The 24840-nt window shown below is 34.7% G+C and overlaps 1 protein-coding gene across 1 annotated transcript in view; it reads left to right on the top strand.

Moving 5' to 3' along the window:
* LOC133182284 (probable E3 ubiquitin-protein ligase HERC1) overlaps positions 1-24840 on the top strand; it is a 73403-nt gene that overhangs the window by 34969 nt on the left and 13594 nt on the right. Inside the window, exons 29-60 of the mRNA XM_061317063.1 lie at positions 1656-1759; positions 3459-3608; positions 6136-6242; positions 6429-6734; positions 6887-7126; positions 7289-7372; positions 7543-7756; positions 9060-9277; positions 9404-9567; positions 9711-10323; positions 10685-11018; positions 11668-11899; positions 12285-12598; positions 12928-13081; positions 13394-13545; positions 13641-13903; positions 14427-14529; positions 14832-15062; positions 15269-15460; positions 15601-15775; positions 16002-16227; positions 16653-16830; positions 16933-17090; positions 18467-18624; positions 21272-21471; positions 21890-22093; positions 22335-22459; positions 22689-22888; positions 22984-23080; positions 23386-23538; positions 23758-23856; positions 23995-24168. Of these exons, the coding sequence (XP_061173047.1) occupies positions 1656-1759; positions 3459-3608; positions 6136-6242; positions 6429-6734; positions 6887-7126; positions 7289-7372; positions 7543-7756; positions 9060-9277; positions 9404-9567; positions 9711-10323; positions 10685-11018; positions 11668-11899; positions 12285-12598; positions 12928-13081; positions 13394-13545; positions 13641-13903; positions 14427-14529; positions 14832-15062; positions 15269-15460; positions 15601-15775; positions 16002-16227; positions 16653-16830; positions 16933-17090; positions 18467-18624; positions 21272-21471; positions 21890-22093; positions 22335-22459; positions 22689-22888; positions 22984-23080; positions 23386-23538; positions 23758-23856; positions 23995-24168 (6322 nt within the window). The remainder of the gene's footprint in view (positions 1-1655; positions 1760-3458; positions 3609-6135; positions 6243-6428; positions 6735-6886; positions 7127-7288; positions 7373-7542; positions 7757-9059; positions 9278-9403; positions 9568-9710; positions 10324-10684; positions 11019-11667; positions 11900-12284; positions 12599-12927; positions 13082-13393; positions 13546-13640; positions 13904-14426; positions 14530-14831; positions 15063-15268; positions 15461-15600; positions 15776-16001; positions 16228-16652; positions 16831-16932; positions 17091-18466; positions 18625-21271; positions 21472-21889; positions 22094-22334; positions 22460-22688; positions 22889-22983; positions 23081-23385; positions 23539-23757; positions 23857-23994; positions 24169-24840) is intronic.

The following is a 24840-nucleotide window of genomic DNA, read 5'->3' as shown; positions in this document are numbered from 1 at the left end:
GTAGTGTACATTCAAGTTTGTTCAAATCATGAACCCCCCCCCCCCCCAGGGTAGGGTGTTAGACATACAGTGGTACCTCGGTATATTGCCCTCCGTTATATTGCCACCCTCGCTTATTGCCAGGAATTCTCAAAGAACGGATTTCCCCCTGTGTTAATACACCCGTTATATTGCCATCCCCGCTTATTGCCATCCGCCACTGGTTTTGGGAAACAAAGGGTTAAATTATGTAAGGAAAACTCTCGGTAACAATGCCAATTATCTAGCGCGTGTCGGTAATTTGAACACCACACCCGTGCTTTGACAGTATTTGCGGTGAAGCGTGACTGGCTGAACAAGGAATTCAGCTAAATTAAAGATAATTGTTGTATAAAACTCAAAATTAGCAATGTCTTTGGCGTGTGTTTATAAAGATAGAAGATTATTTCATCACAATAATGGAAACGTTCAGGCGAGAGAAAGCATAGATTACGAAAAAAAAAGGATTCATCAACATTCGATTTGATTGTAAATCGCCGATTATTGCTTATCATGGATAATGCACAAAACCATAATAAATGCAAAAATTAATTTGTATCCCCTTAGATTAAGAAGCTATTCAATCGATCAAAAAGGAAACCCCATACTTATTTTTAAACTACTATGGTTCCGCATGTGAAAATATTAGGGATTCCGTTGGCCCTGAAATGTTCTTAAATTGTCGGACATATATTGGTTTGATTGATAAATATCAAAACAGAATCGGAAGAGAAGTACACAGGTACTAGCAAACATGAGAATGCATGTTTAATATAACGGGTTGACGTATTCTGACATGCGACTTACCATTCGTCAGTCATGATGCTTTACCATTCGAACTTTTAACTGATTCAGAAATTCTTGAGACGGTGAAATAATCTACTTTCAATTCAGATGAAATTAATGATAATTCTCAAAACCTTTTTTTATCCCAAGTAGCCATAACAGCCTTTGTCATCCGGTTATTCAATTCTTAGAGCATGACGAAAGGAAATTGATGTGTTCAATACTCTGGTATTTTATTTCTTTTCAGTCAAAATATTGTAAACAAAGAAGAAAAAAACAATAATAATGACTTTTCCCCCAAAAAGAAATGAAAGATGTCCCTATACACATGTGACATAAACAGACTGTAACTGAAATAAATTACGTAATGTATTTATTTTGTTTGATAACCAACTGAATTGTAATTTATGGCAGAATTCGTTATATTGCCACCCTCGCTTTAATGCCAAAATCTGTCTTGGACAAAAGTTGGCAATATACCGAGGTAGCACTGTATTTAAAATTCTGTTTTAAAGAACAGCAAAATCATGATTAGTTATATGAAGATAGAAGCATCCTCAGAAGGTTTATATTCAGTTTCATTCAAAACATGGCACCTTGGGGTAGAGTATGCCTAGAAGAGGCGATCAAAGCTTTATATATGAATATATAGGAGAAATATAGGAGAAGAAATCTGCTGACGAAGAACAGCAGGGCCATATTGACTCAGGTGAGCGTTGTGGCCCATGGGCCTCTTGTTTAAAAATGTTTGGTGTTAATTACATGGAAGTCCTTTTTTCTAATGGTTATTTGATTGTTTCATTAAATATTGATGATGTTTAAATGTTTAATTACTAATGATTTCGTTACAGAGCCTGCTGTGATAAGCTAGGAACTGGAGTTGTCCAGAGTATTGTGGATCTCTTGTGGAATCAGCTCTGTCACATCTGGTCCGTTGGGAATTCTTCTAATCAAGGTAAGTGTAAATCTTTGTGTTGTAGTTAATGTCCACTTGTTGAATGGTATAAAATATATGAGTTGTTCTTGAACAGTAGCATTTTTGACATTTTTAGGTTCATCATTATTCTGCACACTTGTTGAAAATTTTGCTTTATAACTAATGTTTTTCTGTAAGAAGTATCATTCATAATTAAAATATACATGATTTCAGCATACCTTGAGGGGCAAAATTTGACAGATTGGGCCTTTTAATTTGAAAATTTTATAAAGAAACTAATTCTACCTTACTACCTTATAGTGCCCCATTCCCTACAGACTTCAATGAATAAAACTTTTAATTTATTTATTTACCAAGTAAAGTACCAAGCAGATATAGCCGTTTGAGCCAATCAGATTTCTGTGCATGCAAATGTGCCTGTTTTCAAGAATTGTCATATATATAATCTCACAGTATCTTGTAAAAAAGGTTTACATTTTAAAATTCAAAGAATTTAATGGAAAACTTAAAATGTTAACCAATTAAAAGTCAGCATAAATCACTAAATTTTTCAGCTGCTGAATTACTTAGTAATTTGTTATGTAGTGTAAATGTAGATTGACCTATTGACCTTGAAAATGGTTGGCTAATGGTGATGGCCAAGTTTGACAATATAATAGGATTTTTAGTAGGTATGGAAATCTGCAGTGGCAGTATGAGGAGGTGACAAAATACTGTGGTGACAGTGTACTTGAAGATGATACATTGCACAGAAATTTCAAAAGACGTCTAAGTTTAATGACTGAAATTAGATGTAAATGAATCCCATAAAAGTTGTTAATGGAATGAAATATACGAGGGTTGATCAAAAGTAATGTCACAACTACTTTTAAATCCTTAATTATCAAATGTTTTCCTCAAAACTTTATATAATACATGTAATACCTTTATCTATTTTGACTTTTGCCCTAAAATTCATTCAAATATATGCAATATTGAAATAAACACAATGTTGGGTCTTGTATTTTGTAGCACAGCAACAATGTACTGATGTCGTTATGATGTTTCTCCTCGACACTCAACTTGAATCTGATAATACATAAGATATACATAAAAGGAATGGATTTAGAAAAAAAAACATATAGACAAAGTTCAAATGATTTTAATACTTCAGCTCAAAACAAGACGTTTTATAGCAAAATGGCCACAAAGATTATTTAAAAAGAAGCACTAGAGAGGTTAAAAATACTGTATACAGGTTTTTTTTCGCCCCCTCTTATTTTCGCCCTTTCACAGTTCACACTTGCAAACAATTTTGCCCCGATTTAAATTCACCCAGTTGCAGTTCTGTTTAAGAAATTATACTATGTTCTTTGAATTCGCCCTTTTTAAATTCGTGTGAGAAGGGCGATAGGGGCGAAAATAAAACAGGGGTAAAAATTTTCCTGTACACAGTATATGCATATGAAATGAAAATGAGTGCCAAAAAGTAACGTCACAATGATGACGGTTACATTCTTGCCTTAGGGCGATAGCCCATGTCTAACGTTGTGTTTATCATACTATTTTGAAAAGTGTTTTAATCCGAAGAAATTTTAAGGCAAAAATTAAAATAGATAGGTGTATCAGTGTGTCAAATTTGGTTATTGAAAATTTTGTAGCAGTTGTGACATTACTTTTGAATCAACCCTCGTAAAATGATGAAAATCAACAGATTGTGATTTTATTATCCCTTTAGAAATTCGTGATGATGGCTGGCAGTCCTCCTTAGGGAATTTCCTGTTGTTTCTGAGGAGAGTGGCAGCCGCCCCTGCAATGCAAAAACACTTGACATCCAGGAAGTGGATCTCTAGAATACTGGCCATGACAGGACAATTTGATGAATCAGGTAGTGAAGAGAATGAAATGTTCCAAAGTATTTTGATGGTTGTGATTTAAACATTTTTAACTCACCTGAGCCAAAGGCTCCAGTGAGCTTTTCTGATTGAAATTTTCCATCGTCTGTCATTGTTGTTGTTGTTGTAGTAAACTTTTCACATTGTCATCTTCTCTAGAACAACAAAGCCATGATTAGTCATATTTATATGGAGACATTCTCAGGTGGTGTAGATTCAAGTTTGTTCAAAATATGAGCCCTGGGGGTAGCATGGGGCCACTATGAGCAATCAAAGCTTTACTTAGGGATATATAGGAAAAATCTTTAAAAATCTTCTTCTCAAGAACAGCAAGGCCATGATTAGTCATGTTTATGTGGAAGCATTATCAGGTGGTATAGATTCAAGTTTGTTCAAATCAGTTGGGTGCGGCCACAATGGGAGATCAAAGTTTTACATAGGAATATATTGAAAAAAACTTCTTAAGAACATCAAGGCCATAATTAGTCATATTTATGGAAACATCCTCAGGTAGTGTAGATTCAAGTTGATTCAAATCATGACCCTTGGGACAAGGATAGAGGCCTAGAATCATCAGACTTTGTCAGTGTGCATTTTGGGTAGAAGATGTATCGCACATTAGGTCACTGCAACATTTAATAAAGATATGACCATTAAAGTTTGGTCACTGCAACATTTAATAAAGATATGACCTAATATGGCAATACCCTGTCCAACTCTTAACTGTAAATTATTTGGCTTAGAATCATCAACCTGGTCAGTGAATACCTGCATCTTTGGTAGAAGGTGTGTCCCACCCTACCTTAAGATTACTGTGACCTTTATTATACCCCCTCTTAGAACGCAGTATTCTCAGCACTTACTCATTGCAGATGCTTGAAAGTTCAGCACACTCTTTGTTTAGGCGTGTCAAATGGTGGGATTCATTTTTGTATGAATCCGATGTCAACTACCTGTTTAACTGTGCATTTGTCCTTACCATACATAACAAATTTTGGTCACAGTTTTCTCAGCATTTACTCCTCCCAGATGCTTGAAATCTTAGCACACTCTCTGTGTAGGCATGCCATATGGTGAGATTCAATTTTGTACGAATCAGATGTCAACTTACTGTTTATCTGTGTGTCTGTCCGTACCATACATAACAAATTTTGATCGCAGTTTTCTCAGGAATTACTCATCACAGATGCTTGAAATATAAACACACTTTTTGTTAGGCATGCTATATGGTGGGATTCATTTTTTGTACGAAACTGATGTCAACTTCTTGGTAATATCAGTGTGTCTGTCCATACCATACATAGGAAATTTTGGTTGCAGTTTTCTCAGCACTTACTCATTGCAGATGCATGAAAGTTTAGCACACTCATTGTTTATAGACATGCCATATGGTGGGATTCATTTTTGTACGAATCTGATGTCAACTTAACTGTTTATCTGTGCATTTGTCCGTATCATACATAACAATTTTACCTGGTAGTATTTTGATGTTTTATTAGTCAATGTTCATCTTTCTTAAAAAAATGCAGTGAGGAATTAGATTTTGACTGTCAGTCTTACCAATGTGAACACACTCTTAGATCCATAAAATACTTTAAAGGTGATTGGGTACCTTTTCTGCAAACCCCAGTGGGGTATATGTCCATTCAGGACAGTTCTACTTTCAAACAAACTATGATTCAACATATCTTTAAAGGGACTCAAATATCTTTATATAAAGGGCAACAACTATTTGAAGGGGAGACATAAGTGGACACAGTGGGGGTCAAAGTCTTACTTAGGAATACATATACGGTCAAAACTCGTTATCTCGAACTCATTGGGACCAAGAAAAAACTTCATCTTAGAATTTGAGGTATCGAACTTAAAATACATAAAGAAAAGGTGATTGGGACTTAAAAATCACTTCAACTTATCTATGGAATTTGATATATCAGTGTTAAAGATACTGAAGTTCAACTGTATGATAAATCTTTTAAAGACATAGGAATATATATATGATAAATGTTTTCAAGATGCAACACAATAGATCACTAATAGCCATTCTATCCTCATATATTGTTGGTTTAAGCTTGCATAAGTCAGGGACTCTCTGGGCCTGGGGACAGGAGGGGGGGGGGGAGGTGCACAATAGATGTCATAGTCTACATAGATTCTACATATTTAGAAAAAATCTTTTAAAGTGTTATTATCAAGAACAGCAGTGCTGAACTTAAAGTCAAATTAATATGCAAGCATTAACTGTAGTCTAGATGAAAAATGAAATACCAAAGCAAGGGTTCAGATTTTCACATACATGTATTAGGAATATTTAGACTTCCCAAGAACAAGAAAGCAGCAATTCCTAATTTGACACATAGAATTAAAAATGTTTAAATCAAATTCGTATGTTGAAGATTATACATTTTTTGATGGTCACCAGCCTCTTATTGTTGGCCTCATGTTGTCTCCACTCTTGTCCTGTCTGTGTTGTAATTTCTTGGTAGATAAAGGTTGATAAAAAGTTGTATCTCATTTTAGGTAGCATTATCCTGAGCAATATGAGGACAAGGCTGATTGCCTTCAGTGTACTGGAAATGGTCCTCAATTCCTGTGGGAAGGATACAGACCAAAATTACATACAGGAGGTACAAATCAGCTGTTTAACTGGGCATATTTAGAAATTAAAGGCAAAAGGACTTAAATCTGCCCATCCTTGACATTTGAAAGCATGTTTAATAGATTTTTATACGTTTTGAAGGTTTTTCTGTTTTAAGAATTAATAATTAATTGTATAAGACTGCCTGTTAAAAATAACATTTGATTTTGTAAAGGTTGTGGAAGACCTCTTCCAGTGTTTGTCAGACAATATGTGGAAAATTCCCCAGCAGTTAGAACTGCAAAAGGCACAGGAAAAGAAGAGTAGATTACAGTGGAAGTTATCAGCTGGGACTGATTTAAATGTAGACAAGGAAACAGACTCTGAGGACACTAAGATTATGATGCAGAATGCCACATTTGATACAGACAAGTGTCTTAATTGTACAATAGAGAGTCCACAAGTGTTGGTGCATTCTACATCAGGGAAGGGTTATGGACTGGGGTCCACAGCGATGGTGTCAGGGTGTTACAAGTGGAAGGTAAAGGGAATTAAATGCCTTAAAATGAACCTTGCTGTATACTGCCAAAGGACAATTGTGGAAAAAAATTAAATGCAAACTTTAATAAAAAAAAATTTCTGTTTCAAAAATATCCCATAAGTTGTATATGTTACATATATCATCATTAACAGGTTCTAATAGTGAAAGAAAATAAAGGCAACGAGGGTACATGTGTGGGTGTGTCAAAGTGGCCAATCCATGACTACACTCACCGTACCACAACAGACATGTGGTTATACAGGGCTTATAGTGGAAATCTCTATCATGGAGGGGAACAGGCCATGGCCCTCAATGGATTCACCCAAGGGGACTTTATCACTGTCATCCTTGACATGGATGCCAAAACACTGTCCTTTGGAAAAAATGGAGAGGTATATGCACAGTTACTCATTTGACAAAGATTCACATCAACTATTCAATTTAAAAGTGCAGTTTTTATGGAATAGTACAGTGTAAAGAATAGTGAAATTCTTATAGATTTTTGATAGCAGCTGCAAAATTATTTAGTGCTCAGTTGTAAAATTTCTTTACAGGAACCAAGAATAGCATTTGAAGACATTGATGCTGGTGAACTTTATCCTTGTGTGATGTTCTATAGTGGGACACCTGGAGAAAAGGTACAGTAAAACATCATGTAGTTTTTAAAATACATCTGCTTTGTTTCTGTATATTTCTATAAAAAAAAGATATAAAATAATAAAGTGACACACAGTAACAATAAACTTAAGTCTGTGACAATGTCCATTTGAACTCTCTGTAGTATTGTTTAATATTGGACTTACTGTAGGTCAAGATGACAGACATGCAGATTTGTGAGGGAAACAAAGAGTTACTGCCAGGAGACCCGCTGTGTGCCCCAGTTACTTCGGCTATAATGGAGGCCAATGTCAGCATGATGAGAAGGCTACACCAAAGTGAGACCTGGGGATCCACAATCAACAGGAAGATTGTTGATCAACTAAGTAAAATCAAGGACTTGGAGAAATCTCATAAGCTTGATGGTAAACAAGGATTTTCATCTCGGTAGTAGTTTGATTGATTGTAATGATTTTGTCTACATTGGAGCCTCATTTATCCAGATGCTGGTTCCCAGTCAAAATTGTCCGGACAGCTGAAGTGTCTGGATATCTGAATTTCTTTGATTTTAGCTGTATGCATTTCATATATTTGGCAATCCAATGTAGTTACATCAATATGTTTTATTGTTTAAATACTTTAACATATGTTAACACTACTAAATAACGCCTGTTTAAATAAATGAAGTACATCGGATGTCAAGTACTTTATATGGCCACATTAACTATGTCTGCTATTAGCCAATTTCTAATCTCTGAACTTCACCAAGCCAACTGTCTGGTAGAGCCTGAGAGAAAAAAAAATACCCATATAAACTGCTCATCCATGACATTAACTGCACACTATGCTAATCATCCCAAGCAAGAACTCAACAGTAATTGTGTAATTTTGATAGTGATTTTTTAAATGTCATATTACAGATTCAAGGTAAAAAAAAAAACCTGATTTGTATATATAGAACTCTGGAGTCTTGTCTACATGTCAGTATGTAAAACCAATATTAATACTGTATTCTTACCATGCTTACTGTAAAAAAACATAGAAACTGTATACTTGCTGATTATAAATAAGATATTGCTATATAGAGTTATTTTCCCTAATATATAATATATAAGAGAAATGACAGTCTTGAGCATACATATTGACCTATAATTAACCTTGCAACGAGTCATTGACAATCACAGGTGATTGTCTTTTAAAAACAAACAGCCAGGCCAGTGATTTTAGAACAGTTAACACCCAGGTGAAGAAATCTTAGCAGAGTTGACAAACCAATTAAAAATTGCCATCCGGATAAATGAACCAAAATATAACGTAAAAATGCATTTTATGGTAATAAAAGACCGTGGGGATCCAAACACAAAATTCTGGATAAACAAGACAAAATAACGTTAAAAAATTCCATTCCCAAGAAAAATTGTCTGGAAATTGAAGCGTCTTGATATCTGGCATCCGAAAACCGAAAGATCCAATGTACTTGCGATTTTCATGGAAAAATTATATTTCAAGATGTGGGTGTTAAAATTTGTTGCTAATTTTTTTCTATTAATAGTAAGACATTCTACTTAAAACTTAATTGTGTATCATTATACTGTAAACTTACATCTTTCAAATTTGTAACTATCAATTTTTTCAAGTACATGTAAAAGGAAATTATCTATTTAATACATGTATTAAAATATTCATTTTACTTGGTTCTGTCATTAGCTTATTTTGAAATACATGTAGATGTTGCCCAAAGTTTTCACTCAAAAGAGAAAAAGAAAAATCAAAATGAAAACGACACTAAGCCACAGAGTGAAGCATCAAACAAGCCTGCTTCAGATGGAGAAAAATCATCTTACAAGGAAGATGAGAAAAAAGATGAAGGTCAAAGTGAAGAGCAAGACAAAGATGAAATTGTAGACTTCACTGATGAAGAAACTGTTAAAACACTGTGTTCCCAGGTTAGTAAATAGTTATAACTAAGTTTTCTTGTTATCCATGACAAAATATTTAAATAAAACAATTTTGACAATCGCATTTCAATTTTTAGCAATTCTAATTTTGTTCAGTTGGCTTATGTATATAAGGTTTGGCCTAGCTTGGTTCTTATTGGTGGTCTGGATCCTGGATTGAGGGTTGGGGGTAGCTGTAGACACAAGACTACGTCAAAAAAGGGAACACTAATGGGTGTGTCTAGAGAGGGGTCAGCCACAGTCAAAGTACATTGGGATGATGGTGATAGTACAGTCAGGTGAGTAGCTCATGATGAACATTTAATGAAAAGTGATAATCTGAATCAAAGACAGTGTGAATTTTAAGAATTAAGCTGTATAGCTTTGAGTAATATAGGGTGCTTTACAATTCTGATTTTATCGTTATGTTCATATGTTGTAGTGATGTGTTGTTGACTAAAATAGAGGCCATAGAACCAGAACCATTTCAAGCCAACAGTTTGTGTGGTCTAACAGCGGGACATCTTGAATCTGTAATGAATCTTGCCTGTTTGACAGAGGACATTCCTCCAGCATTTACAAATCTATACTCCAATAAACTAGGCACCAAACATCCAAAAGCAATGCAAACTGAGCTTGACAATGCTAGAGAAACTGATGCATTGATGAAAAAGTTAGATGAGGATATTGCTCGAGTACTGGAACAAGAGCAGTCCTCTTGCATTGGAGTGGATCACAATGCTGACAAGAAGGTTATCAAGGCTCCTCTTGTACAGTTGGAGACCTTTGATTTGGACAGTACAGAAGACACAGCAAGTAGCACTTCTTCTGTGACTTCTCCTAGATTTCCCGATCTGACAGGGTCAGATATCAATCTGCTAACCAAACCAAAGACTTGTCTGTTTGAAGCTCCTGAGGTAGGTGGTTTAAATGTGACATTGGATGATGGACATGTTTCTTCCCAGCAGTCTGGGCTGGAGACTGACAGCAGAACTGAATCAGGAAATGTAGAGGAGGAAAATCATGAGGAGGAACAAACTCTTACTGACTTTCAAGTAAGTTTTATTGCATCTGATGATACGAGCCCCAGTTAACTACATGTATGTTCATTTGGACAGATGCAGTGTTTTCCCTAGGAATCAGCTTAGTAGCAGCCAAATTGACCACTTCAATTGATAAAAGTGCTGCTTTGAAATAAAAAATCAAATTAAATTGTTGTAAGGTCTGCAGAGATTTGTCATTAACTTCAACCCAAAGCCTCTTACAATTGATCTCTAACCCTTTACTTTGTAATAAAGGGAAAACACTGACAGATGTTTCTGCGGGGTGATTTAACTTGTAGAATGTTTTGACCTTCAGGAATAGTGAGCTCATAATACGTTAATATGAAATGTTATATACTTGCTTTCCTTTCAGTTTATGCAGAGATCCTTCATACAAGTTACAGCTCTGAAAGCCCTTAATGTAATAATTCAGTGCAACAAATTCACAGAGATGTTATTGGTTCCAAAATCTGATTTGATGGCAGATTCTAGTAAGGCTTTAGTTGATGGCACTGTTGTGAGAAGAGATGAAGATTTTAAATGTGGATTGAGGTCTCTGATGAAGAAAATGGTGAAGATTTCCTTGTGTAATGCCTCCTTAGTGAAGGTATTTACTGTGGCGGATTTAGAGAGAGCCCAGGCTGTATTGTACCAGGTGCTCACAGTTAAGAGTGCTGAGGAAAATGCTGGCATTCCTGAGTTAAAAGGTATGTTTCAAACAGCGACATCAGCAGGACATCAGAAAACTTGAGATATCAGAGTTGTAGAGATATCAGAGTTGTAGAGATATCAGAGGTGTAGAGATATCAGAGTTGAGAGTGAATGTCAGCATTAATATAGCAAAAGGAGAATAGGTTTATACATATATCAGGAATTTTTTTTCTTGGTAGTTATAGTTCATCTGATTTTCAACCATTTTGTTTTTGTTTTTAATTATACATGTAAATCAAGAAATGTTTTCATGTTAAATTGTGTTATATTGTGAAAATGTGTCTTGAATTGGATGATCGGGAGTATACAATTTTTCATAACATCATAATCAGTTAATGAAATTATTATAAACTACATACAAAGAGTTGAAGATTTCATTGATTTTATTTACCCCTGTGAGTGTAATTGTTGTCGTCATACCTAATAGTAAGAATAATCTACATCTCGGAATAAAGAATTTCCCCCAGCAAGTCCATAATTATCAAATTTACTGATTCTTGGATGTATTATATAAACATATATATACACAATATATTCTGACATTTACATGAATGTTAGGATAAATCTTTTTATCTTCCTTTGTACAATTTATCTCTCTGATACATGTACATGTATATCAATGTTTTTTTTTTTTCATTTGTATAGCAAAACTTCACCCTGGTGGAATGCCTACCATCAAACCTACCCGTGAAGTGAAACAAAAAGAAACACAATTCACATTTAAAAGGCTTGAGGGAAATTTAGGAAGTTTTATCATCCCACCCCCCAACATACCAAATCTGCCACCCGACCTTACAGAGGAGGAGATTGATATGTCTCAGGAGGATTCCAGATCAAACATGCAACAAACTTCTATATTGCAGTTTTTAAGACGAGGGTGAGAATTAATTAGTACTTGTACATATAAGTCAAACCTCAATTATCTGTATTTGTATGGATGCTTAAAAGCTGAGCTACCAAAGGGTTAGGGATTTGAACACTTTGTAGGGATGCTTAAAACCTGAGCTACTAAAGGGTTAGGGATTCAAATTCTAAACATTGAATAAACTGTCACCTGGATATTTGAATTGCCATATTAGTGTTTAAGATACTGCAAGTGATTTTGTAAATATACATAAAAAAGAGTTACATGACATTATCTTACACATGCAGTTATAAAAATATACATTTAGATCAAATCATGTATGGTTATAGTTGGAGTACATGTAAATCTTAATCCAAGGATGAAAAGAGTTACCCTTTGTATCTGATCATTTCACTAGAACTGGAGGGGTTAGTAATTCATCTCCCAGGAACCAGAGAAACATTGTACCTCGTACACCAGCTGATTACGTTTCACCACCTGCCAATGAGGAGGTGGAGACAGAACCCCCACCACTACCAGCACCCCGCAGGTACTCCTCCTCAGCCACCCTTCCCTCTACATTGTGCAGAAGGATTGGCAGTGCAGCCAAGAAACCACCACACCCACCTGTTAGGGCAAGGTCACCTTCACCCCCTCCACCACCCATTGCTGCTCCTCTCTTAGAGATGGGATTCTCCATTCAGGCCATTAAGAAGGCAATCAGAGAAACAGGTTTGAAATTTCACGTCGTGTCTGTCAGTTTGTAAGTACAGTCAAACCTCATTATTAGGAACTAAATGGGACGGAGAAAAAACTTTGAGATATGCAAGGATTCAATATATCAAGGGTAAAATACCTAAAGAACAAGTGATTTGGACATCCAAATCACTCCAAAATATCCATGGTATTCAAAATATTGATGTTTGAGATACCGAAGTTCAACTATACATTGAATGACTGCAAGATTGATCATTTTGATTCAAGTTCACTCTGGAACATTTATATCGATAACCTGATAAAAGTAATCAGATACAATATCATTGTTCATAACTATTGGACAGGTACAAATGGAAGGGAGGTGTCAGCCAGTGGAATAAACACCTTGGCTATGTGGATGTTGGAGAATCCTGACAGCACTGCTGATCAGGCCCCAGTAAAATCTCGGGAAATGAATAGGAGGGGCAGTCTTGAGTCCCTGGACAGAAGAGGACTGAGGTAACACCTTCACTTTTAAAAGCCATAAGTTTTTGTTGCAGTTTTAAATTACCGAAAAAATTTTCTTTTCAATAGCAAAATTTTTTTTGGTATTAAAATGTGTTTGTAGTTCACCATTTTCACAAACTCAAGTATTTTGTTGTATTGATGACTAATTCAAGGAAAGTAAACCAGCAATATGATATTTTATTTTTTGTCTCATTTCCCCCCTTTAGTATTTTCATATCCTTGGACTTTCAAAATATTTGAAAATCACTTATCAGTGAGGGATTCATATCACACTGACACATAAAATTTGTACTTGATATTCAGGAGGAGGCGACCATTATCAAGTCAGGAGGCCACCAATAGGAATGCTGAAGACACCAGCGATGATACAGAGAATTTTGGATCACTGTTCTTGCGCAGACAGAGACCACTTACAAGAACCAGGCACATCAATCTCAGAAGTATTGGCAATTTAGGTAAAACTGAATCAAATACATGTATATCTGTATGATAAAATAGAGTGAGCGTTGATATATTTTGTAGAGATTTTAACCAAGAAATTTGATTGTAGACAATGAGGATGATGATGACACTAGATCTGAAATGCCCCTGCCCACTGGAGAGGAGGGTTTGCTATCACTTTCTGAGTTATACAATGTAACTAGCACTGGGCAGGAATATAGTGATAGTCTACTGCGCCCCCATTCCTTGGCTGATTTGTATGACAACATACTGGAACTGCAGGATGAGATTTGTAATGATGACAGTATTGAGGATTTGTTTAATGTGGAACATGCTGAGCACAGGGATACTTGGGACTTGTTTAATGCTTTGGTTTGTGTATTCAATCATATATATACTCAGATGTTTTCTCAGATCTTTCTTTCAATCAGTATGCTTCAGAAACCTAATATATATCAACAGTAGACATAACTAAACTATGCAGACTGATGATTGCAGATATTCCCTAATAACTGCTTTTTTTATAAAGTGTAATAACAGGAGGTGTAAAGCCTGACCTATTGTTGGCCGGGTAGTCCTTGCCATTGTTTCCCAAAATTGCTCATGCATATTGCTCAGCATGTGGAGATATGATGCAAACAACTGATATGAAGTGAAAACAATACGTGTCTTTCTCATTTTGCTATGTCCTTTCGGATGCAAATTGCTTGAAACCATGCATCCTGAGCAAAATTATGTAATTTACACAGGACACATATCATAATGAATCACTGATGTTGATGTAAAATTATTTACTTTGAGTATAAAGTTTCAGGTGAGATTATTTGCTGTTGTGCTGTTCCTCACAAACTATATGAGATGCAAATAAAAGCTTGTACACATTTTTCATTGGTAGAGGCGAGAGTTGGAAGACCAAACTACTGTGACCTGTGAACTGTGTCAACAGGAAACGTCCAATTTCAATAGGCACATGAGAACTGAACACCCAGGATGCATGGGTAAATATCAGGAATAAAAGACATTGTATTGAAGTAATTCTAGTTTAAAGGATGTTATACTTTGGATATAACCTTATAACATTGTATTGTGTAAAAACAATATGTTGCATAATTTGTACAATAGATATTTTTCTTGAATTACATAATATCTTAGAGTTATGTGAAAGTTTTTTAGTATGAAACCCACACCATTTATTTTTTGTCTTTTTGCTGTAAAAAACCTTTTATGCAGCATTATACATGTATATCTACATCTACATACTGAAAACAGTAAAAATTTTATGTCACTATCAAATTTACAGGTAGTTGTGCCCAGCATGGATACAGGAGTAACGGTATTTATGTAGATGGTTGGTTTGGAGGTCGTTGTGGATCAGGTCACCCATTTTACCTTATGTGTCCCGACTGTCGAGAAAAGTACTTAGAGGCCAGAGGAAACAGGGAGAATCTCCAAAACTCAGCAGATCTGGGAGATCACAGATCTAGTGTTAAGGCTCCAGACCTGTTGGATATCCTTGATCATGGATTAAATGGTATTTCATTTAAAGAATAAGACAAATACATGTAAGACAGTTATACTATGGTTATTTTGAAATCATCTTATGCAGAAAATAGAATTACATGAATTAAATTATGTTTACCATTATGATCTTCATAGACACTCTTATGTCCAATCCTCTGTTTCATTAGATTTTAATCATTAATATTTTGGTTTGTTTTGTGCTTCTTTTTCTCACAGATCCAGTGCCTCTTTTCTCTGATTCTTCTCAAAGTAAGCCAGTGACAGAGAAAGTTGAAGTTTTGATGTCAAAGATAGGACTCACTGATCATAAGCCTGTCCCTGAACCAGTCAAATTCTCAGAAAATGACCCACTTGGAACAGGTCTCCTTAAATCTGCAACTTCTTCAGGAGATGTCTTAATGACACTCTGTAAGTTTGATTTTCTTTTCAGGAGGTAAGGTGAATGTATATTCCTCAAGTGATAAATTGTTCATGGGAGTTTATTTTATGGCAGAGAGCATACATTTCTTGGTCACTGAATTGACATACATGTAATTCAAATTTTACAGCATCATTTGCCAAAGGAAGTAGGCCAGACAGTCGTAATAAATCACTAGGGGAGCAAGCTTCCTTTATAAAAACAAGTGAGGACAGAAAAGTGGCTCTTTATAGAATCACTTCCACCATGCAGATCATGATAGCAAGATCCATGGTGACAAAAGTTTTGTCTGTGCTAGCAGCCAGGTATTTGGAGAAGAGATCTTTTGTAGTTTTTTTCCTTTTGCTTACTAATTTTGTATATAGATATAAAACTTCCAGGATAATGAAAGACTTTAGCAGAATTTAAATTTTGATATAGTAAGAGTACACAGGGTGTGTAGTTAGAAAAATACCAGAAAACAGTAGTTGAGTGATGAAAATATTTACATGTACATCTCCCTATGTATGGACTTTTACTCTTGTTTTTAAGTGGTCCAAACTGCAGTCTGCCTTCAGCCCTGGATTACATAGGTCTGTCAGATATCATGACCCTTGTCCAATTTATGTGTCTGTGTGCTACAGGAAAGGTTCTATATCCTCTGAGTTGTCAGCCTAGAGACTCTGCTGAGAGCTTGTGTCACCTTACTACTGCTATAGGTACCCTGGTTCAGGATAGCCCTGCCTCTCTCCAACAGCTTATCCAACTCTGTACACAGGTAAGTGATTGAGTCAGAATGAGAAAACAAATATCATATACATGTAATTCTAAGTACTGAAATGGTAGCAAAAAAAATTTTGTTATAGGGATTGAGGGCTGTTGAAGACTGGCACTGAATAGGCATATTTTCAATATGTACATGTACAAGTATGTTCTCTGTGCTGAAGTAGAGCAAAATCAGTATATCAATGCTTTAACAACTCCAGAGACCACCAAAATTTATTTTTACATCCATGATTCAGTGTATCCCATTAACTTGCTGTATCATTATTCATAACTTGGTGAAAAATATGACTTTGAACCGAGCAGACATTCACATAGTCTACTTCTGCTTTAAACATACACTGTATATTGTCATGGCTATTATAGACATATTTTTTTCTTACCTTCAGACATATTTAAGAATCTGATCATTTATTTTAGGAACTAATGTTAGCAGCAACAGGAGGTAACAAGGGAGATGTAAGAAAGAAGACAAAGAACACCACCCCCTCACAGCCGTCCTCCATGCTGACAGTCACACAGTCCTTAGTGACCCTTCTAACTCGAAATAAGTGGGTCAGCAGTCCAAACTGGATATCTCAGTGGTTTCCATGTTCAGGTAGATAAGCCATTTACTCATGTTACACAATTCTACTTTAATTATAATTGCATGTATTATTACAGATAATTAAGTGATGAAACATTAAGGTTTTATTTGTAGACTCCCAAGAGTCAGAGTCTTTATCAACTGCAGAATCATCAGATTCCCCTACAAGGGAGGACTCACCCCTAAATCTCATTAATGCACTAGCAGCTTGTGTACTGTCCACTAAGTTATCTTCCTTATACAAGCACTGGGCTGTCAAAGAATTTATACAGGTAGTTATGATTACTGTGTAACTCGGGAAATATTCACTATATAAATAAAACCGTGAATTAAGGTATGTCACTCGTCAACTTTTTAGAAAAGTTCAGTCAGATCCTTAAACTTCATAACTGTTTGTTACAATTCAATTTTTATAACATATTTAAATTAAACAATGCAAATTATTCAACATTCAATTTGAAAAAACTGCTCACAAATTCATAAAGGTGAACGCTTTATGAGGGACTATTTCTTGTGGTGGAAGGATATTTAGAAGAAAATTCTTCAAATCTACATATTTGTCAAATTTAATATTTTGGAACATTAGCCCCAGATATTTTTACTTGGAGAATATTTTCCGTTATTTTATGCTACAGATATTAAATATAGGTCCACATTTATATTTTTAGAACAAATTTTTCACATTCACTCAACAGACTTTGCCAAGAAATAAAGACAAAGAAATCAAGATAAAATTTACATCGTTTTTGCCTGAAAATGGCACATTTTGACCAATATCTCAAAACTTACATCCCTGACCTCAACTTTTTCTTTCCTTATTTTAAACAACACGATACTTCCAACCGATCTGCACTTAAGTCATTAAAAGTTTGATACAAGAAAATATTTTGTTGCCTATTTAGATTGTTTATACCCCAAATATGATACGTTTTTAGTGCAAAAAGGTCACACAATAATTTATGCGCATTAATTTGCATGATTTGTTCAATGATAAATATTATTCAAACTGTTTTACTTAAAATAAGATAATATTTGTTGCCATAATTACATCTGATAAAATATGATAAAGATTAAAGTTATTAACGTAAGAGTTACAATTTAAGTGCAAAAATGTCAACTTAATTGTACCGTAGCTCAGTAAGATGCACACTGACCCCCCATTTTCTTTGCGATTTTGAGTCATGCTATATGAGAACTTATCTAAAATATACTTCTCAAAAAATCCTTGATATAACAAATTTCAACAGTGACATACCTCAAAGAAACTGAATAAGTTTTAAATTAATTATATTCTTTCCCTTTCTTGGGGTGGTTGGATGGGGTGGGGTGGGGGATGGTGAGGTTATGGGCCTACCAGTAGGTACATGTATATGTCATGTAGTCATTCAGTAATTACGAGTTGTACTTGTCATTTAATTATTTTAATTACCATGTTTTCCTAAAATTCAATCAGCAGATAATGCCCTGTATTTATCATTAAAGATGCCTTGACAAAGATTTGAAGTTAATATTTTCTCAGATTTTTTGTATAATATCATGACTTATATGTTGCTATAGCAATTCACACAGAAATTCAATAAAAAAAAAACTTATTTTATCTGGAAATTATTGAAAGTAAGAATTTTGGGATGTGTTTGTTTTCTTTCAGTGTTTGTCCTCTCAATCAGCTAGTCAGCCAGATCAGATTGTAAACCAAGTGGACTGGGGTGGAGACATGCCATCCTGTCCAGTGTCCAAACTAGAGGCCCACCAAAACAGACTGGCACACTGTGTGTGGAGTACCAAGAAAAATCTGTTAGCCACCAGGTTTGTTCTATGTTATCAGTCTAACTACATGTATATAGAGAGAAAATTCCACCCCAGCTTTATTTTTGCTCTTTTTTCAATCATCTTCATAAGGAGGAGCTTGATCTGATCAGAATTATATATACAGGCAAACTGATCATTTCTGGACACCAGTGGTTCCACAGAAATTGACCGAATTAAACAACATAAGGATTAAACAACATTTCAGACAATTTAATTTACTGAAAGGGACTTAAAGTCTACTTCATAATAGGCTAAATTTCAGAATATACTACAGTGGACCTTCAGATATCCGGACGCCAGATATCAGGACTCTTTAGTTTGCGGACGATTTTTCATGGGAACGAAATTTTTTTACTTTATTTTGTCTCGTTTAACCGGAATTCTGCGTTCCGTATCCGGACTGTCTTTTTTCACCACAAAATGAATTTTTACGTTACATTTTGGTTCATTTATCCAGACGATAATTTTTTTAACTGGTCTGTCAAGTCTGCTCAAATTTCTTGATCTGGGTGTTAATTGTTGTAAAAACACTGGTCTGGCTGTTTGTCTTAAAAGACCTGCGACCTGTTATCAATGGCTTGCGGCAAGGTTAATTGTAGGTCGATAGGTACGCACAAGACTCTTGCTTCTCTAACATGGTTTTGATACGTATTAAGGGAAATAATTTTATAAGTCTAGGATAATTTTTACGTAGTCGGCAAATATATTTCTTTTACTGTTAGAATACAGTCGTAACATGGTTTTATGTATTTAAAGACATGACATCAGAGTTTTTTATGCACAGTATTTTGTGCTCAAAACGCATTCTATGATTTGATGACATTAATAAAATCACTTTCAAAAATAGTTAAATTACACATTCGTTAATACGATCTCACTTTGGATGATTACGATTAGCTTTCGTATACATGTGCAGATTATATCACGTTTAGCATTGATGGGCGTTCGTAATTAAATAAGACTCTACCAACAGTACCGACATGGCTACTAGGAGAAGTTGATTCATTAGACACTGGGAAGTAGAAATAATTAAAGGGTTTTTATCACGTATCTAGATTTCTTAAAAATGAAACACTATTATATTCTTGAAACATATAACTATCATTTAATTATGAAAAAATGTTGAAAACAGCCGTAATTAGACGATAAAATGCCCGTAATATAGGGTTCTCGAAGTAAAAATCTCCAGTAATTAGATAGGGGTAATGTGGTACTGAAACGTCATAGGTGTCAATGGTCAATAGAACTCGTAAAGCTTATCGTAAGAAAAAAATACATTGAATAGATTTTTACGCTAAATAAATAGAATTCACAATATGGCCGGTTGAAATTTTGACATTGACTATATTCCTTTGGTTATGGACGGTCAATCTTTTATGTATGAACGTCTAGCAGCGAGAAATATCCAGAAAATATGCCAACTTGGAGAGAGGTCACCGAAGACGAAGCCTTTGACAACTCAGGACTTCAACTAAAAAGAATGAATTACTAAACTGCTAAAGTTTAAATTCGTAAACATTTATAAATATGGGAATTTTAAATTCTCCTTCATTATTATTTTAATTTATTATATATAAATAAATCCTGTATATCTTCTATCTTTTCTAGCAGTGAATATCATGTAATAGAAATGGCACTTCTTCAATGGCGCCGCATGCCATTACGAAGTTCACAACATTCCAAGATTCTTTGTGACTTTTAAAAAATGTGTGTTTGTCATTTGTTATTTTTTTTAAGGTATCTTTCCTTAAAATATTTTATAGGACAGAAAAAAAATCATGATTGATCGGGCATAAACGTTTGTTCTGAATGGAGATAAACGTCATCGCATTTGCAGAAAAATCGTTAATACGAGCAAGTCCAGGAAATGTTGAAAAAAAATTCTTTCTAAAACCTTTCTTATGCACATTTGTGCATCCTAAAGCCATAAATTATACCTTAATGGCTGTCAATTATCCAATTATCACTTAATTATTTTCTAACAGGTTTAATAGACACAACAAATGAGCCCTTTTGTATACAAAATAAGTACTTCGCTTGACCAGGATTGACACCTATGACGTCAAAGCAATGGCACGTAACATCAGCGATCAAAATATGCATATTGAGAAATTCAAACTTTGAATTGCTGAAACATCAAAAAATATTAATTTTCTAGCAAAGATTTTGAAATATATGACTTTGATAGCATGTAAACTTTGTCATATCAAAAAATTTTGAGACGTGATAAAAACCCTTTAATGTGACCATATAAACACGTTTTTTTTCCAACGACGCATGTATTTTTTATTTATTTAAACAAGTATTGAGTAGTACTAACTTATATTAAAGTATTTAAACAATAAAACATATTCATAAAGAAACATTCTTTACTATTGAAAATGGTATGAAAGGCCATATAACTAAAATCAGTGCAATTCAGGTATCCGGATGCTTCACATATCCGGACAATTTGACTGGGAACCAAAGCGTCCAGATAAATGGGGCTCCACTGTTCATCTGAGTTTCACAAGTTTTACTGTAATTGCAAATGATTTTTTGATAATAAAATAGCTTTAGGAAATTCAGAATGGGGCATATAACTCTTACATTACTTCTGTACATCATGTGCAATGTTTGAATATAGTATGTTATATTGAATCAGTGGATATGATGGTACACTGCGAGTGTGGAGTCTGCCCAACAGAACACACCAGTTTTTACAACAGACCTGTATATTTAACCGTGGGGATGATGACTGTGAGGAATTAGATGGTAATCTTCTGACCTGTATCTGTTGGAGCAGCACAGGAAAATACCTGGCGGGGGCCATAGACAATATTATTAATGTCTGGACTACAAGTGGTATGATATCACAATCATTTTTTGGTCTTTTCACATAAGCACAAAATTGCTGGAGTCACCAGTGGTACATGTGTATCTCTGTAATTTTTAATTGGAAAGAAGTTTACTTATGTATTAATATAAGTACAGAAACATTATTCTGCTTGTTGTATGTTGTAGGGTGCATGTACATGTATATATATCAAGAGACTTCGTAACTACAGTTACTGTACATGTACCTGTATGTCATAAAAGATCTGAGACTTACTTGAAACTTAAAAAAATATGTTGGATTAGATTTTGTAATTAAGGAAAATAAATTTAATCATTTTTAGATGCCTAGATTATAAATACATGTATTGCAGGGGTGTTAGAATGGTATTGTACTTGCTGCTGCTAACTCTTCTTTTTTTTGATTATCATTAACTTGTTGCATCAGGTGGAAAAGGTCACATGGATATCCAGCCTCATTTTGTATCCGTCATGACTTGGCCAGAACATAAAGGAATGATGGGAGGTTGCCTGGGTCTGACTACTGACACCCTTCTGATTGGTCGACTTGATGGCTCACTGGCCTATATTGATGTGTTTGATAGCTCTAGCTTTAAGAGGCATGAGCTAGATCATTGCTACAGAGAAAATGGTAGGATCAGTATGGATCTTTGTATAATGTGAATATGTAAAAAGTATCTTTTCATCTGATGTGCTATTTGAATAAATTTATGCATAAAGATTTCAATCAAAGTTGAATTTGATAAATGAGTAATTCTTTCCAGATACTTAGGTTATGAAATTAACAAGTCCATCTGTTATTTCTGAACAAAAACCAATTTAAAGAAAGGGTTCTTCCAGTTAACAGAATGATTAAATTTTGTGATGTTTAGTTTCAGTTACACAAATTGCATGGTTTGATGAAGACAGGCCATTTGCTGTAGCATTTAGTGATGGGGTGATTTCCCTATGCACAAAGTTGGAAATTGAGGAACCACACTTGACAAAAGCTTTCGATGTAATTACTTTTTGTGTCAGACCCTTTACTTTTATGATGATCCAATTCTTCTAAAGTTATTTTCTTAAAACAATATTGGAAGGATTCCATATTGTGTTAAATGTATGTTGCTTATGGTGTATTAAAAAAATAGTTTCTATTAAATGATATTTAAGTGCAGAGATTATGCATTTTATTTCTTGTCAATAGAGTTGCTTTATTTTAATGTTTCCTTTATTTTCCTTTGTAGAGTTCTATTATTTGTATGAAGTGGGACCCCACTGGTCACATGCTGGCTTGTTGTGCAGATGGAGAACCTAACATTAAAATCTACAAAGGCAGACAGGAATTGAACCTTGCGTTCAAGCTACAACACAGGGCTGAAGTTTCAACGCTTCAGTGGTGCCACACCCTTGGGAAGGGAGATAAAAAGGAATTGATGATGGCAAGGTGTGATAAGTTTATGGTCAAGTTTTACTGCTAAAAATAAAATTCATTAATAGTGTCCACTTTTAATTTGACAGATAATTATTATATTGTTACAGTGGCTGTGGTGACGGTGTTGTCTATGTTTGGATGTTGAACCAGTACACAGGAAGTGAATCAAATTTATCACCATTTAACTTTGATTCTGTGAATCAAGTGAGTTCTCTTATTGTTTTCATCTCAGTAAGGTCACCTTAATAATGTTTTCTTGCCCTCTTTTGACTCAGGGTGAAAAAATTGGCCAGGTAGGTAGGAAAAAATTATTTTTATAAAATTAAAATAGTTGTTGACGGGATGAGAAATTCCAGAATGAATTTTTCAAAAACAGTTCAAAAAAATTGAGTTGGGCCAAGAGAGGGCAAACATTTTTTTAAAAAATGGCCTAAACAGTTGTATCTTAGCATAAAAGTGATAAATTATTCAAAGGAAGAATATCTACAACTGATTTTTTTTTTGCATAGGATGAGGAATTTTGTAATTCAGAGACGTCCATTCAGTCACTTTTAACAATACGGGGTCATGTTAGCACCGTGACATCACTTGCATTCTGTCCATCAGCACTAATGTTGGCTTCAGGGTGTGATAGAGGATGGCTTAATGTCTGGTCCATTTGTGTAAGTTTATTTAAGTGAGATTTTAGAAAAATTTAATGTGGAAAATATGAGTCTTCAATTTGACAATATTGTTAAGTTGAATAAGAGAAAGTTTTTAAGTAGTGCATATAATGATAAGTTTCTAAAAGGTTTTTGAATTTAACATAAGCCAATTAGATCAGTAAGTGATAAATTCCTGTAAGTTATTCATATAAATGTATTTGCATTTTAAATTTTAAGGATGGAAGTGTACTACAAACTCATATGGAAAATGGTATGGTCAGTGATTTGTGTTGGTTTGCAGATCATGGACTGGCAGCTTGCTTCAGCAAAACTAAGGTTAGCATTCAGATACATGTATTTCAACATTTGAATGTTTTCTAAAATTATTAAGTAATAGTCTGTGTCAAGGAGGCCAGCTCTTAATTCACTTGCATACAATTAGATCATAATGAATTTGAAACATTTTTCTTTTAGGATGTAGTTATTTTGCATTACACTACAGACCTATTGGAAAAGAATAGAGCATTGTCTGTCTGTAGAAAATCCTTTAAGCAGCAGGGAATCTGGGGATTAAACCAGGCTCCCTTTCTACTCAGTCTGATACAGAAGTTACCCATTCTTCTCCAGGACCAATACCTGTATGAAAAGGTAAGTGGGGATCATAGTGCCAAATTATACCCCCCCTTTTTTTTTTTGAAAAAGGTGTGTGGGGGGGGGGGGGGAGTTAAAGTTATACTATGAACAAGTAGTAAGATACTAGTTTTAGACATAAGCAATATCTTTTTTATTAAATGATTTAAGCTTGAAATATGAGTGGCTGTTGTTTTTTAGAGTCACTGAAATGCAGGATCCTGGCTAAGATCCTAACTTCAAAATACATACATGTATCTTTAAATTAATGCTGTAAACAGTACCAGAGATTGGAAGCTGCAAATTTGAACTATCAAATAAGTAACATACCGGGTATGTAGTTAGGCAAATATGTTTGACAAAGATTTTTTAGCCCACCTTAGCTACGTATAAATGCTCAGGTGAACTTCTCTGATAAAAGAGTGAAGTCCATTTGCCTATCATATGTTGTCTGTAAACCTTTCACATTTTTCAACTTCTACAGAACCACTGGACCAATTTTTGGTACAAATGCTTAAGTTACCATGGTTGAAAAGATTCAAGTTTGTTCAAATGGAGAGCCATGCACTCTCTTGATGAGAGACAGTTAAGAAATAGTGAAATTATGGTGGGATCATTGAAAATTTTTTCAAAAACCACTTGGCCCGAAGAGAAAAACCTTCTGTACTTCTTGATCTATTAAAGTTTATA

The sequence above is a fragment of the Saccostrea echinata genome, unplaced genomic scaffold (assembly GCF_033153115.1).
Source record: "Saccostrea echinata isolate AGI-Se365-2 ecotype Australia unplaced genomic scaffold, CSIRO_AGI_Sech_v1 ptg000009l, whole genome shotgun sequence".
Classification (NCBI taxonomy): domain Eukaryota; kingdom Metazoa; phylum Mollusca; class Bivalvia; order Ostreida; family Ostreidae; genus Saccostrea; species Saccostrea echinata.
Note: the sequence above shows the minus strand (reverse complement) of the source record. Positions and strands in the feature narration are given on the sequence as shown.